We start from the raw sequence: 13,258 nt of genomic DNA on the forward strand, positions 1-13,258 counted from the left end.
AGGGTGTTTCGGACTTTTCACAACTTAACACAACAAATAAGCTAAAATGTCACAAGCCCAAAAGAATAGGAAGAACAGTTTCTGAGAGCTTCTCCTCACCACAGTTTCTACCCACCGCTTTTCATAAGCTGGCTTATGCATAAGCCTAAGCCCAAAAGAAGTCACCCTTATGGGTATTTCCTGGCTCCGCATTTGCAATAGGGTGTTGACCCGCGAGATAACGTTTTCATTGTTATTGTTGTTGTTATTGTTGAGGGTGTGATACACGGATAGGTACCCATACAGCCCTCGCTCGGCGCCCATCAACCGTCCGTGAAACTCTAAAAAGAAAGGCATCAATTCATGTTAGTGGGTCAGAAGCATAGTTTAAAATAGCCGGCTATAGCCAGGCTATAGCCCGCTATAGCCTTTTTCGCATGGTGTGGCTAACTGCATTAGCCCGCTAAAAGGTGTTAAAGTTCTTAAATAGCCGGCTATAGCCAGGCTATAGCCGGGCTATAGCTGTTTTGGAAGGCCGCCGCTATATCATGTAGCCGGCTATTTTAAACATTGGTCAGAAGTCACTGGATTCGATGTGCTTGCACATGACAGGATTTATTTTGGTGATCCTTCCAATTCAATATATTCGTTGGTTCTTTTATTTATTGGCGGGTGACGATGCGATGCGATAAGCTGAGTTTGCATAACTGAGGATCACCTAATTAATTACTAAAATAGTACGGAGTACTATCTTAACATATCTAACAATTATTACAAGTATGCATATATATATACTCGGCAAAGACTTGATCTAGATCCATCTTGAGTCACATACGAAGACAGCGGCTCTGCGCGCTTCAGGCCGGCCTTCGACTCGACACCCTCTCAAGGTTAGTACTTTCTCTACCTGCACTGGTTTCTAGCTTTGCTCCATGAAATTGCTTTGTTAGTAGTAGTGCCTTACCGTTGTCAACGAGAACCCCAAACAAACATCAGTTAGAGTTGAGAATCGTTTTCTTTGCGCGCGGTTTCAATTCCATGTACTCGAAGCAGTTCATAATATGGTCGCGCGACGCGATACACCAGTCTTCGGCTCTTCGCTGACGTATCAAGGCTTCAAGCTTCAACCTAGGATCAGACCTCTTTGCAGGGTTTCTACCTTCATCGCATCGGTGGTCTGCTGTGGCGGTTCACCCTCCGACAAAAGTCCGCCGCGCGCGCCTCACACCGTGGGCTAGCCCTGGCCACTCCCACAATGATGAAGGCTGATGAACCAAACGCCCTCATCTGCCTTTCGGCTGCTCCGGAAGGAGATGAGTAACCATCACATCACAGGTCACTGATATGCCCGTATGTAGATCTGTGCTCACCGATCCAGATCCAAGATCCAGCGTGGCGTGCTCTGCCGTCGATGCTACCATCATCTCCTTCGTGATGCAAACCTGAGCCATGTTGTACCATGTCATGGTATCATCATCCACGGTGGAAGTGTCGCTGTCAAGATCTTCGAATCTTCCTTCATCTTAGTCACTGCGGCTTGAGGCGACTCGTTCATGGCATGGGTGAGGGTGGCTTGGGCGGCCACTTTGGCGGCTTCAACCTTGGCCTTCTCAAGCTTGATCTTGTGTTTGGCCTTGTCCAACAAGGCCTTCCACCTTTTATGGTTCTTCTCATCTCGGTCATCATCTCTATATTTTGAACTTGAAACCACATCTGCAATGAGCATGTCAATGATGCTCTTATGGCGGCCGATGATGCGATACCATTCCTCTCGGTCTTGGCTTTCCTGTTGCCAATTGGGCGCCCAATTGAGGTAGCTGAGGGTGCCCCCTCCACATCAATGATCTATGTGCCGTTGCTGAGGGTGGGCCATGTATTCTTCCACTTGGGGCATTTCTCAAGCTTGGTGAAGACGTGCATAACAGGAAATTCTTTACATGTACCCTAGGTCGTTAATTTGACCGACTCAATATTTTTTATATATCATAAAACATAGGAAAGCGTTGAGAATTCTCCGGATGATGAAAACTTCCCAGCCTCTGGGTCGGCGACCGCATGATTGGACGATCCCTACACCGTCCGTCACGAGGTGATCTCGCTGAGCAGCGACAACAACACTGCTCTCGCTGGGCAGTGACAGCACCGGCAGTAGCATCACCCGGTGACCCTGGAAGCAGCGTGGCAGCTTACACGGACGGCACACCTTGTAGAAGCACCAACCCTGTTTGGCAGCAACATAGTTCGCCATTCGTAGCAGCGCCGTGGTTGGCCATAGCTGCGCCATCGCCGATCACCGTCATCCACAGCAGCATTGTCGCATCCTGGAAGCACCGTTTCCCTTGGCTGGTAGCATCCTTTATAGTTGGTGGAAGCGCGGCCCACCACCGCCAGAAGCACGGCTAGCTGCCGCTGGAAGCACTAGTTGTAGCCCGTGGTAGCACCGGTATTTTTTGCTCGTAGCATCCCGCCATAGCAGGTGGCAACACTATTGTGACCGGTTGTAGCTCCTCCCGACGCCGTCGGAAGCACCGCTGTTGCCGGTGGGCAACACCATCGGAATTGGATAGCAGTACCCATCGTCTCGCGTGGCAGCACAACTGCTCTTAGCTCGCAACACCCGCCATCGGCAGTCCCAACATCCATGGCCTCCATCTCCGATGACGGCGGGGTGCCAGCGGGCTAGGGTTACAGGCCTCCGCCGCGGCTTCTATCTCGGCGCGATGGTGCGACGCGCAAGACTCCAGGAGGTGCACCAGTGGCACGCCTTGTTGCGACCATTCCCATCCGGCTATCCCCTTTTGAGTAGCGCGAGGCAAGAGTAGCGGAGCAAGCCACCAAATGCGGGAGAGACACGAATGGGAAGTGAGATGGGGCTGGGTGGTGTGTGCTGGTGGTGAAGCGTGTTGGTGAAGAAGTCAAGCAGAGCTTTCCATGGAGCTTCAGTGCGGAGCACAAATGAAGGGGATGGATTGTGATGAAACATTACTAGGAAAAGGCCTATAGCTACTAGAGTTACCGCCGGCGCGCCAAATATGTTATACGCGGTGGTATTTACCGCCGGCGCACCAAATCAGCGCAGCGCCGGTAGTATTTTAACATCGCCGACGCACCAAACAATTTCATGCGCTAGTGACATTGGATGTTCTGCTCGTGACTGTCCAGGTTGAAATGGCAGTTTGCAATGCCGGCGACCCAAAATATATATGCGGCAGCGATATTTGAGGCCAGAGATTAGCGTGGTATTTACTACCGGCGACAAAACAAAGCGTGCACCATCGAAATGGACCTGGACCACGTCTCCCTTTTTGACCTGCACAACCAACACACATGCACCCACCCACCCCGCACCTAAGGGCATGTACTATGCTGGAGAAGGCAGCCTTCCCTTGTGACATCCACGTCAGCAAGAGCAGGCAAAAAAACATCTTGTACAACGCTTTGTTGCTTGGAGTTATCTCTAGCACTTAAAATGCTTGCAAAAAAATAGGGATCAACAATAAACAGTATCATTGTAGCCGTCTGTGGTGTGTTACGTGATAGTGCAAATCCTACGTTTTGTCCACCCACCGAATACAAACAGATCTTTAGCTTCAAAAGGAATAACTCTACATAGTTGAAATATATGAAAAAAAATTGTTGCTATTGTACTCAGCAGTCACAGCTCACAGCATCACAATATTGGTCATTCTTTTTGTGTTTCCACTTATAGCATCATTTGTGTTGCTCAGCCATGCGCCCATCTACATTGCACAATGAAACCTTTGTTAAGCATTGACATATGCACATAGTCGTCCATATGGAGTAAGAATGCAAGAAATTTTATAATTACCAATCTATCGCATTTTATTGCTTGATTCTCCATCATCGCCATGTTCAAGATCATTATTCATATACTGTGGACATCTAGATAGGATTAAACAGCACCAGTCTACAGTAATATTAGATTTCTCTGTACAATTATGAGGTGCACTTCTCTTAATTCAATTAGTATATTCATTAAACGTAATCAGCAGCAGTACAACGCCCGTCAGGCCTCACAGTTACTACAGGACTGCTAGCACCGTAAACCTCTTCAAGCTATATATAATTGACCATACAACACTGAACTGCAACTACAGCAGATTAAATATGAACTTCGTCCATCCTTATCCTATCAAACGATTCTTTGAGTAGATCAACAAGAACTGTATAGAAGGCTCAAAAGGCTATAGAAGGCTCAAAAGGCTGTACAGAATCTAGAGGTCACACGCAATGGAAACTATGCAGAACTATGCAGAGAAACTAAGAAATTTTAATTCGTCCTATCATTTTGCTTATGCTCGCATCTAATATTCTCCAATCTTTATTGCCAACGAAACCCAATCTCTCTTTTACTCTGAACGAGGAAGCAATAATTCTTAACAAGCTGAGACTGCAGACCGCATCAAATTCGTTCAGTTAGCAACCGAATTAGCTGGGCCGTGCGTCACCACATCATCCAGGATTCTCAAGGAAAGACTTACACATCTGGTACATGGACAAGGCGAGGCTTACCAATCTGCTGGCGAAGATTGAATGGGCTAGCAGCAGCCAAGTCCCACCAAACATTCAAGGAGGCGGTGTTAGATCTGGAGTCTGGCGGTGGGGGAGCATACAGCAGAATCGGTGACGGAGAAGCACGTCCGTCCATGCCCCAGGCCGCTTCATTCCCCGCCGGCCGACGAAACATGTTGGAGCAGGGGTGGCTGGGATGGATTTGTGCTGGTGACGGCAGAATATTTGGCATCGAGAGGGGGCGATTTAGCGCGGGGAGAAGAATAAATTGGCGAAACGAGCAAAATAGTTTCGCGGGAGACGACGGATAATCGCGTCGGAGCACCGGATTGGAAAATCGCGTGAATAAGGGAGAGCAAATCATACAACGCCAAGATTTGCCTTCTCCTCCTTAACAAGGGATCATCCCTTACGGAAGAGAAGGCTCGGCCTTTCTTCGCTCTCTCTCATCTCCATGTCACCAATTGTCCTACGTGTCGGTTGGTAAGGGAAGGCTGACTAGGAGCGTTGTACATGCCCTAATCCTCTCCGTCTCTCACACCCACCCACGCCGCGCACCTGCCGCCGCCTACCGCCGCACCTACCGTCGCACCTACCGTCGCCGGCCTCGCGCCATCGGCCGCATCGAGCTCAAGTTCCCCGCATCGGAGCTGATATCGGAAGGAGATCCGTGGTCGAAGGCGAGCAGCGCTGAGGTCGAAGGGGGGAGCTGCGGTCACGGTGGGAGCCGAGGTCGAAGTGGGGAGCTGCGGTCGCGGGCGGAGCCAAGGTCGAAGGGGGAGCTGCGTTCGCCGTCGAAGCCGAGGTCGAAGGGGAGCGGATGCACGGCTCTATTCCACGCCGCCGTTTAGTCGACCAGTCGATCCCCACCGTCGTCATCCTCGTCGCTGGCGGCCCGCCGGAGGAGGCACGGTGGTGAGGCTGCCCTGCGAGGCGAGCCTGAGGCCGAAGTCTGGGGCGAGTGGTGGCCAAGGGCGGCGCGCTGCATGTGGGGATGGGCACATAAGATCCGACGTGTGTGAGGCTGCGTGGATTTTTTTTGTCTTCTAAACAAACTACTGCCGGCGAACCTAGATAGCGCGCCGGTGCTGGGTACATATATCACCGGCGAACAGTATGGAGCGCCAACGGTATACTGGTATCACCGGCGTGTTCGCACTGGCCCGGCGCATCCATGTGCGCATGCGGTAGCTAAAATAGGTGCGCCGGTAGTAGCCTATTTCCTAGTAGTGGAAGGGAGGAAAGGAAAAAGATAGGGATGCACATGGTGAGACTCGTAGTAGGGACGCGTGTCGCAGAACCAAGCCGGAGGCGTGGAAACCTCCCCCTGAATTGAATCGTTTTCCTAAAAAATATATCATTAGAAACTTGAGATGTTGTACTCTCTAATGTTCTAATTTTAAATTATATAATCTATATTATATATAGGTTAAATTAACAATCTAGAAATACGTATAAACTGGACCAAACGGAGCATTATTGGAGCTAAAAGTAGGTTTAGGATGATTGATGATGGATTATCGTGGGATCCCTGGCAACCAGGGTGCCATGGACCTACGGACGCTGGGCCCTCAGAGTCCACAATAAAACAATCACTCGGGGAGGCTACTCCCGAGTGAGGCTGCACGAGGTATAAAACCCTCTTGGGGACGTCAAGCTGGAGCGGAAGACAGGTTCGAAGAGGAACTCCCTCGTGGAGGTTCCCGAGCCACAAACCTCTCCAAATGGGAACTTCCGTTGGGACGATAATATCAACCAAGGATCTTAGGATTCCTTCTTCACCAAGTCCTGCAACAAGGACATGCGGAGTGTGGTCCAAAGCTACAAGACAAGCCAGGATTGCACCGTGCACGTCATGGATGAGCTCAAAAGCTCCATCCTAAGGAGACGAGATTCCATTGCCTCTTTGGTGATTAAAGCGGGCTCGACGAGGACCATGGCGGCAAGACCCTGTCCTTGCCTCTTTGGTGCAAGGCCGGGTGGACGGCGCAAGCTGCCAACGGAGGCGTCATCGACGATCTCAGCGTCTGCCATAGAACAACCCTTAATCGACCATGGACTATGTCCATCCTGTAAAGGGCAGCGGAGTTTTCCGCCCTCGGTTTGGAGATGTGGCAACCCTTCCCCCTCGAGATATTTCAGGGGAAGATGACCAACTCCGCTATAAAAGGACTAGCCTTGCTAGCGTAGAGGGGGACGATCCAGTGTGATCACAAACCCTAGACATATGTACGGTCATATTCTCCATTGTGACCTGCAATACATCAACCAAAGCAGGACGTAGGAGTTTTACCTCTCTGAGGGCCCTGAACCTGGGTAACTACCGTGTCTCTCTCTGCAGTGCCCGCCTTCGGTAAGGCGGCGATGTGATCTTGAGTGCCCCGTGTTCGAACCTTTCGGGTTCGGTGATACCCTTGTTTCTTCCGAACACGAATCACCGGCAATTATGATAATTAGTTACGTTCATCTAAATATTTTTGTGTCTATTCCACTTCCACCAATTGATTGACTAGGCCTTTTTTGAATATTTTTGCTTCTTCCTCCTTATAAGACCATAATATATTCACTTCATTGTTGTTCTTGATCGACATTAGTTCAAAGATCATAAAAATATGAATAAGATAATTTATTTAGCACAATGTTTATTATGCTCTTGATGGACGCTGCAGGACAATGGGTGGGGACATCAACGTGTACCAAAAGCTAGAAGGTCATACGAAGGAGCAAAGCTGGGTATGTCTACTAGCTTGAATCTTTAATATCAACTCAAAAGGAATGAGAAAAGCAGGGGAGTCACCCTGGAACCTGAGTTTGTGGACCATCAACGTGTACCCTCCATTGCACCACAAAACTTCAACATTACATGATTGCAGTAAACATGGTGACAACGAGATTTTGATGCGTACTCCCTCCGTCCACAAATAAGTGTATATGCGGGGTTTCTAAGATAAATTATAAAATAAAGTGAAAAATATATTGGGAACATGCCTCTCCCTTTAATTCTTTCACCTCCAGTAAGCTAAGTGTATGTAGAAAACAAGGAAAACATGTGCTTAATATTATTAGGTTTGATTTCGGTGCGACGAGAGAGAAGCAATTAAAGTGCATTGAGAATATAGGAGTATACTCTTTTGTGGACAAAGTTTAGAGTTAGATGTCCACTTATTTGAGAGCGGATGGAGTATCTTTAATTTTAGATTCTAAACATATTATGAACATATTTTTATAAAATATTATAGATTATATGCTTCTGGACCTCGTAACAGCGCCCCCAATAAACATTACCATAGATGTGGCATTTAGATTCACTTCATTATTAACCCAAAACCAAATATACTAACATAAGTTACCTAGGCATTGTTTATTTTGATGCAGCTTGCATGTTCGCATGTTTTCTCAATAAAGGGAATATATTAATATCACGAAGATACCAATTATATCTAGCCTCTACAACAACACAATATTCGAAGCGTAGTGCGGATGCACACAGCCGAAAAAATAAAACCAAAGCTAAAAAAAGGAAAAGTTCCTTTATAGTGTTCCAGTCCTTACAACAGTAGCACAAACATCTGCATGGCAACACTTGAAGTCCAATTTCTCCAAAATCGTCGCCTTTAAGAAGGAAATAATGCACAAGCGTCATCATCGCCCGATCATACATCTTAAGTTTTCACCCTGAAAAAAAGCATCGCTCTCAAAACAATGCCTTCAACAAGATCATTGTGAGGCACAAACAATTAAGACGAGGCTTTGGATTCTCATCCTGAAAAGTAGGACATCAAACTTCACATGCGCCGACGCTGCTATGAAGCCCGAAAAACCAAGCAAGTTCACCATCGATGCAAAGCCTTGAACCAACAGCACTAGTCATCAAAATTTGGCTTCCATGTCATTCTCTGCCTCTAACTCTTCCATGGAACCAAAAGCGCGTGTCCCATGATGGAAATAGATATCACACCGCCCCCCTGAATCTATATGGTCGGAAAAAACATGGGAACACAGGACCAAATCCCATCCGATCTTACAATCTTCGGGCATGAATTGCCCAAGGGATTTCTTCGGCGGAGCCTTCCAGAACTCGACACTCTAGCCAGATCAAGGAGGACAAGCATCAAGTAGATATTCCTCTTGACACGAGAGGAACCCGAGGATCGCGATGCGAATGAATAGACCACGCCACCATCCGCCAGCCAATGACAATGAAGGAGGTTCAGAACCTCCACCGCAGTAGGAAATGACAAGCTCTTACTGTGTTGACATCAGGTGACTTTTTGGTCCATGGTGAAATCAGAAGAAGGAATATCATGAAGGCCGGATTGGTGGACTGGCTAAAGGAGGTTCGAGTCTCCGTGATGCCGAGGGATCTGCTTGGCGTTCCGGGCTCTGCAGCAGTGGTATGCATGTGGGGGCGGAAGCACATGAGAAGTTCAGAGTCTTACCTCTCAGGGTGAAAACCCAAGGTCTGGCCTTAACTGGTTGTGCCTGGCAATGTTCTTGTTGGAGGCATTGTTTTGAGAGTGGAGACTATCTTCAGGGTGAAAACCTAAGACCTTTGGTCGGGCGACGATGGCGCTGGTGCACTGTTTCCTTCTTGGAGGCGTCGCTTTTGGAGAGTCTGAACTTCAGGTGTTGTCACGGTGGTGGTTGTATTGCTGTTGCTAGGTCTAGAAGGCTGTAGCGGGACTTTTATTTCTTAGTTTTCTTTACTCTTTTTGGCTATATGCATCCGTACTGCTATTAGGGTGGGGCGTTGTTGCAGAGGCTGGGTGTAATTGGTTTCTTTTGATATTAATATATTCCATTTATCTAAAAAAAATAAGAGCAACCGCGGTGCCCACCATCGCAACACAGCCTGCCATCACCCCGGGGCCGACGAGGTACGTGCCGCAGCCCCCGCGACCCCAACCAGGCCCGAGTGGCCCAGATTGAGCCAGCATGCTGCCCAGATCAGGCCTGCCCAGCTGGTCGCGGACGATCGCCACGTCGCCCTGCATCTGCGGTCCAGGCCGCCGCATCCTGTCGCCAGCCCATCGCCCATGTCCGTCGCTGAGAGCGCCGCCACTGTGTACCCACTAGAGCATAACCACTCGATGCGGCTTCTAGCCTCCGCCTTTGGCGATCGGGCGCCGCCACCACCACTGGCGCTGGTAGTGGTAGCGGCCAGGAAAGCCACGAGAGGAAGATCTTGTGCTTGGCAGTTGACCTCCGGAGCCACCGACTCACGGGCGACCCAGGAGGAGGGAGATTGGTGGCCCCAGAGGAGGGACGAGGGAGGAGGCGGCCGGGAGAAGCCTAGCTAGTACTATGGATGTGCCATGCTTTATTGATATACCCACAATATCCCATGCATATATGAGGTTGAAGAAAAATATATTGGTTTGTCCAGATGCATGCATCCTTAGGACGTGATGTTGGGTTGATGCCCTGAATTTACACATATACGCTAGATATAAAACTTTGATCTGAAGGCAAGAAATTTGTCGCGACAACTATCAAAACGAAAATCCCGAGAATATAACCTTCAAACTAAATGAAGTAACAACATCTGTAGCATGAAAGTTGGCGCGATGGTTTTATTGTACTCCATAAATTTGTATCCATGTGAAAAGTAATCCGACGGAGGCTCGTCGAGTGAGGAGGTTGGAGCGTCAAATATATGGCAAGTGTGGATGAAATGAGTTAGCTCATTTGTGGCACAAAAGCAACGGCTGTTGGCGGTATCATCTCCAGCACGCTCGAGTATAGATTCAGTGGTTGGAAACTTGGAACCGGAACAAGGTAGCTGGCAGCACTTTTTTTGTTTTTAAAATGAGGCAAAAGCTTTGTCTTTTATTGATATAGAAGAAAAAGAGATAGCCCTTTTATGAGGAAAACTGACCGAAAACCCGATACAACAAAACACCACACGCTATCCTGAGGCTGTACACACGGATCGACGACCAACAAGGTCGACACCACACCTCAACGCAACATGCGGAGGCGAAAGACCGGAACCACCGCTCCAACAACCACACTAGCCCTAGGGCCGCGCCCCGCGAGGCCGAAGACGAACTCGCCTCCGCCAAAACCACCACAACACACCACATGCCGGTCCCTCTGTCCAGTGGACGTCCAAAGCGAGGCCCCAAGAGGTAAAGCGACACAAGAGCGCCGCCCACACACGATCCCTTGAGGGATCTAGGTTTTTCCTCGGAGAACCCATGCGGAGGAATGAGAACACCGCTTCGAAAACGACTTCAAGAAGGATGCGGCGCCCAAGGGCATCACCGTCGTTGGTCCCGGCTAGCCGCCGGGACAAGGCTTTCGCCCAACCCAACGATGAGTCCCAAAACCTAGCGCCTGCCCCTCAGGGACCGGCACAATCACCATACCACCTCTCCCACTCCAAGCACCCGACGATCATCAAGCATATCCCTCCCGCCATCACGCCTAGGCTCCCCGTATCCATGGCCATGTTGAAATTGGAGCGTTGCTTCTAGCCCCATGTGGTCTGATAACCTCAAGGGTATTGCCGAGGTACCCATGTTTCATCGCGAGCGAAACCAAAACCCTGACATCTGGCGTGCTAGGTAGGAGGCTAAAGCGCGCCTCAGGTTCTTCATCGACATGGAGGATGCTAGGAGCCAACACGTGAAGCGCCGTGATGCCATCAGGATCCAGTCCAAGGTTTCCGCCGGGCGCGAGTCTCGCTCAACACCTCCGACTCCGCTAGGCCTCCCTCACCGGGGCAAGGGGCTCGGGGGGGGGGGGGGGGGGGGGTCAACGCCGTTGCTGCTCTCCAGGAAGCGCGCGAGCTCCTCCGCCTCGACCCCCAGGTGTCGATCGCCAGGCTTGGGCCGCACATGTCAACAAGCTGATCACCTACATCAACGCTGGGCCCCCGAGCGAGGAACCGAGCCCGGGAAGCTCCCAACCCCAGGGCGCGCACACCATCGTCACCTTCGCACATCGGGAATGACCAGGAAGTCGTCAAGGCTCCGGAGGATGCTCGTGTGACCCTGTAGCGCAGGCGTGACCAGCAGGGTCATGCGATCGTCAGTGTCACAGAGGCAGGGGCGACATGCGTGTTGCCGGGGAACGGACATACAACGTCTCGTGCCCGTTCCTGGAGGAAGACATGCGCTACATGTCTTTGCCTGAGGGTTTCCGGCTAGATCTGCCTCCGCGTTACGACGACTCCACCAACCCCTGGAGTTCCTACAGTTATACACCATGGCCATCCTCGGCGCCAGGGGAAACCACCGAGTCATGGCGAATTGGTTTCCCATGGCCCTCCAGGGACAGGCCCGGACCTGGCCGATGGACCTACCAGCCGCATCCGTCTCGTCCTGGAGCGACCTCTTCGTACGGTTCGTCACCCGTTTCGCCGCCCCACACCAGTGACCCGCGTCATAAGCATGATCGTAGGTCCGTGTTGCAACAGCCCGATGAGCCTCTCCGCAAGTACGTCCAATGCTTCGGTCCATGCTAGGATCCCCATGATTTCGGAGGAAGAGTCATCAAGCTCATCTGGATCGCCCATAAGTGCGCCAAGGCGGAGGAAGGGCGCCTCTTCGCCCTGACCCGGGACCGGTCCGCCACAACACCACCACGAGAGAACGAGGACGATAGCATGTTTGTGATACTGGATCATTTCACTTTGGAAGTTTGTTGACTAAAATGAACCAACGACCCAAGTTTATGGGCTAGCGGTGTAATTACCTCAATTTATATTTGCATCTGCGAGAACTTGAACTCGGATGGTTGGATACTTTCATTGTGCACCTTCTTGCTTTAACGATGTGAGATAGCCTAATCCTCTCTTGTGTTATTCCATGGAATCATACAATCATGATTCATGGTTGATTTACTTTAGCTTCAAATTAATACGATGTGGTGAGTGATATGAAAAAAGGTAAATAAGGCGTCCGTATTGGAGTAAAACTGTCGCACTAATCTGACCAAATTTTGTATCCGGCCACAATTTTTCTCGCCGATATTTCATATTAAAAGTACACGAAGCCCTTCATATTTACCAAGTAGTAAAAACAAGCCTTGCATATTTATTGAGCATGATTTTTCTTGCAAATGACAAATAGAAGTCCACCTAAAGTCTCAAACAGGCGTCAGTTCCATTTATATATTTCATTTGTATATTTATTTATTTGTCTTTTGATTTTTTTTCATTGATTTGGCCTTAGGCATCCATTGCCAAGATTGGACCGTGGGGTGGATCTGGTGGCAAACTTAGCGAAATTGAGGTGGCTCCCGTGTGTCTAAATAGCATAACCATCCGTAGTGGCAATACCATACAATCGATTGCGTTTTCATATAGTGACAAAAATGGAAACCAACATGATACAGGTGCATGGGGAGCTCACTTAGGCCACCATGCCGTTGCAAGTTTTCACACAGTGAGTACAAATAATTTATTCAACTTAGCTAAGCTCTGAAGCTCATTAAGACTGATAATTCTTTTTTGCCGGCCTCTCTTGTAGATTCAGCTTGCCCCATTGGAGCTTTTAATGGAAGTTTCTGGAACAATTGGTCCATGTAAAACACATAATGTGGATGTCGTAACTTCTATTGTGTTTTCCACCAATGTCAGTTCCTATGGTCCTTTTGGAACAGTAGCAGGAATTCGTTTCCAAACTCCACCGATGAGATATGGTAGTATTGTTGGCTTCTTTGTCAGATCTATGGAATCTATTAATGCGATTGGCTGCTATGTGAACTCTGAGGGGGAACCGGTGGAAAGACAGGTACG

General features: G+C 49.3%; 1 protein-coding gene and 1 long non-coding RNA gene across 2 annotated transcripts in view; one reads left to right on the top strand and one right to left on the bottom strand.

The window, feature by feature from the left end:
- The first annotated feature begins 819 nt into the window (after positions 1–819).
- The window catches only part of LOC127292370 (uncharacterized), a 40,494-nt gene continuing 28,055 nt past the window's right edge, over positions 820–13,258 (top strand). Inside the window, exons 1-4 of the mRNA XM_051321751.2 lie at positions 820–869; positions 7,182–7,245; positions 12,693–12,905; positions 12,990–13,253. Coding sequence (XP_051177711.1) covers positions 7,186–7,245; positions 12,693–12,905; positions 12,990–13,253 — 537 coding nt within the window. The 5' untranslated portion in view covers positions 820–869; positions 7,182–7,185. The remainder of the gene's footprint in view (positions 870–7,181; positions 7,246–12,692; positions 12,906–12,989; positions 13,254–13,258) is intronic.
- On the bottom strand, positions 3,551–4,967 carry LOC127292371 (uncharacterized). The gene is made up of 2 exons (XR_007845117.2): positions 4,513–4,967; positions 3,551–3,719 (listed from the first exon to the last, which is right to left on the bottom strand). It is a non-coding gene; the product is annotated as an uncharacterized lncRNA (long non-coding RNA).

This window comes from Lolium perenne, chromosome 4 (genome assembly GCF_019359855.2).
Source record: "Lolium perenne isolate Kyuss_39 chromosome 4, Kyuss_2.0, whole genome shotgun sequence".
NCBI classification, from domain to species: Eukaryota; Viridiplantae; Streptophyta; class Magnoliopsida; order Poales; family Poaceae; genus Lolium; species Lolium perenne.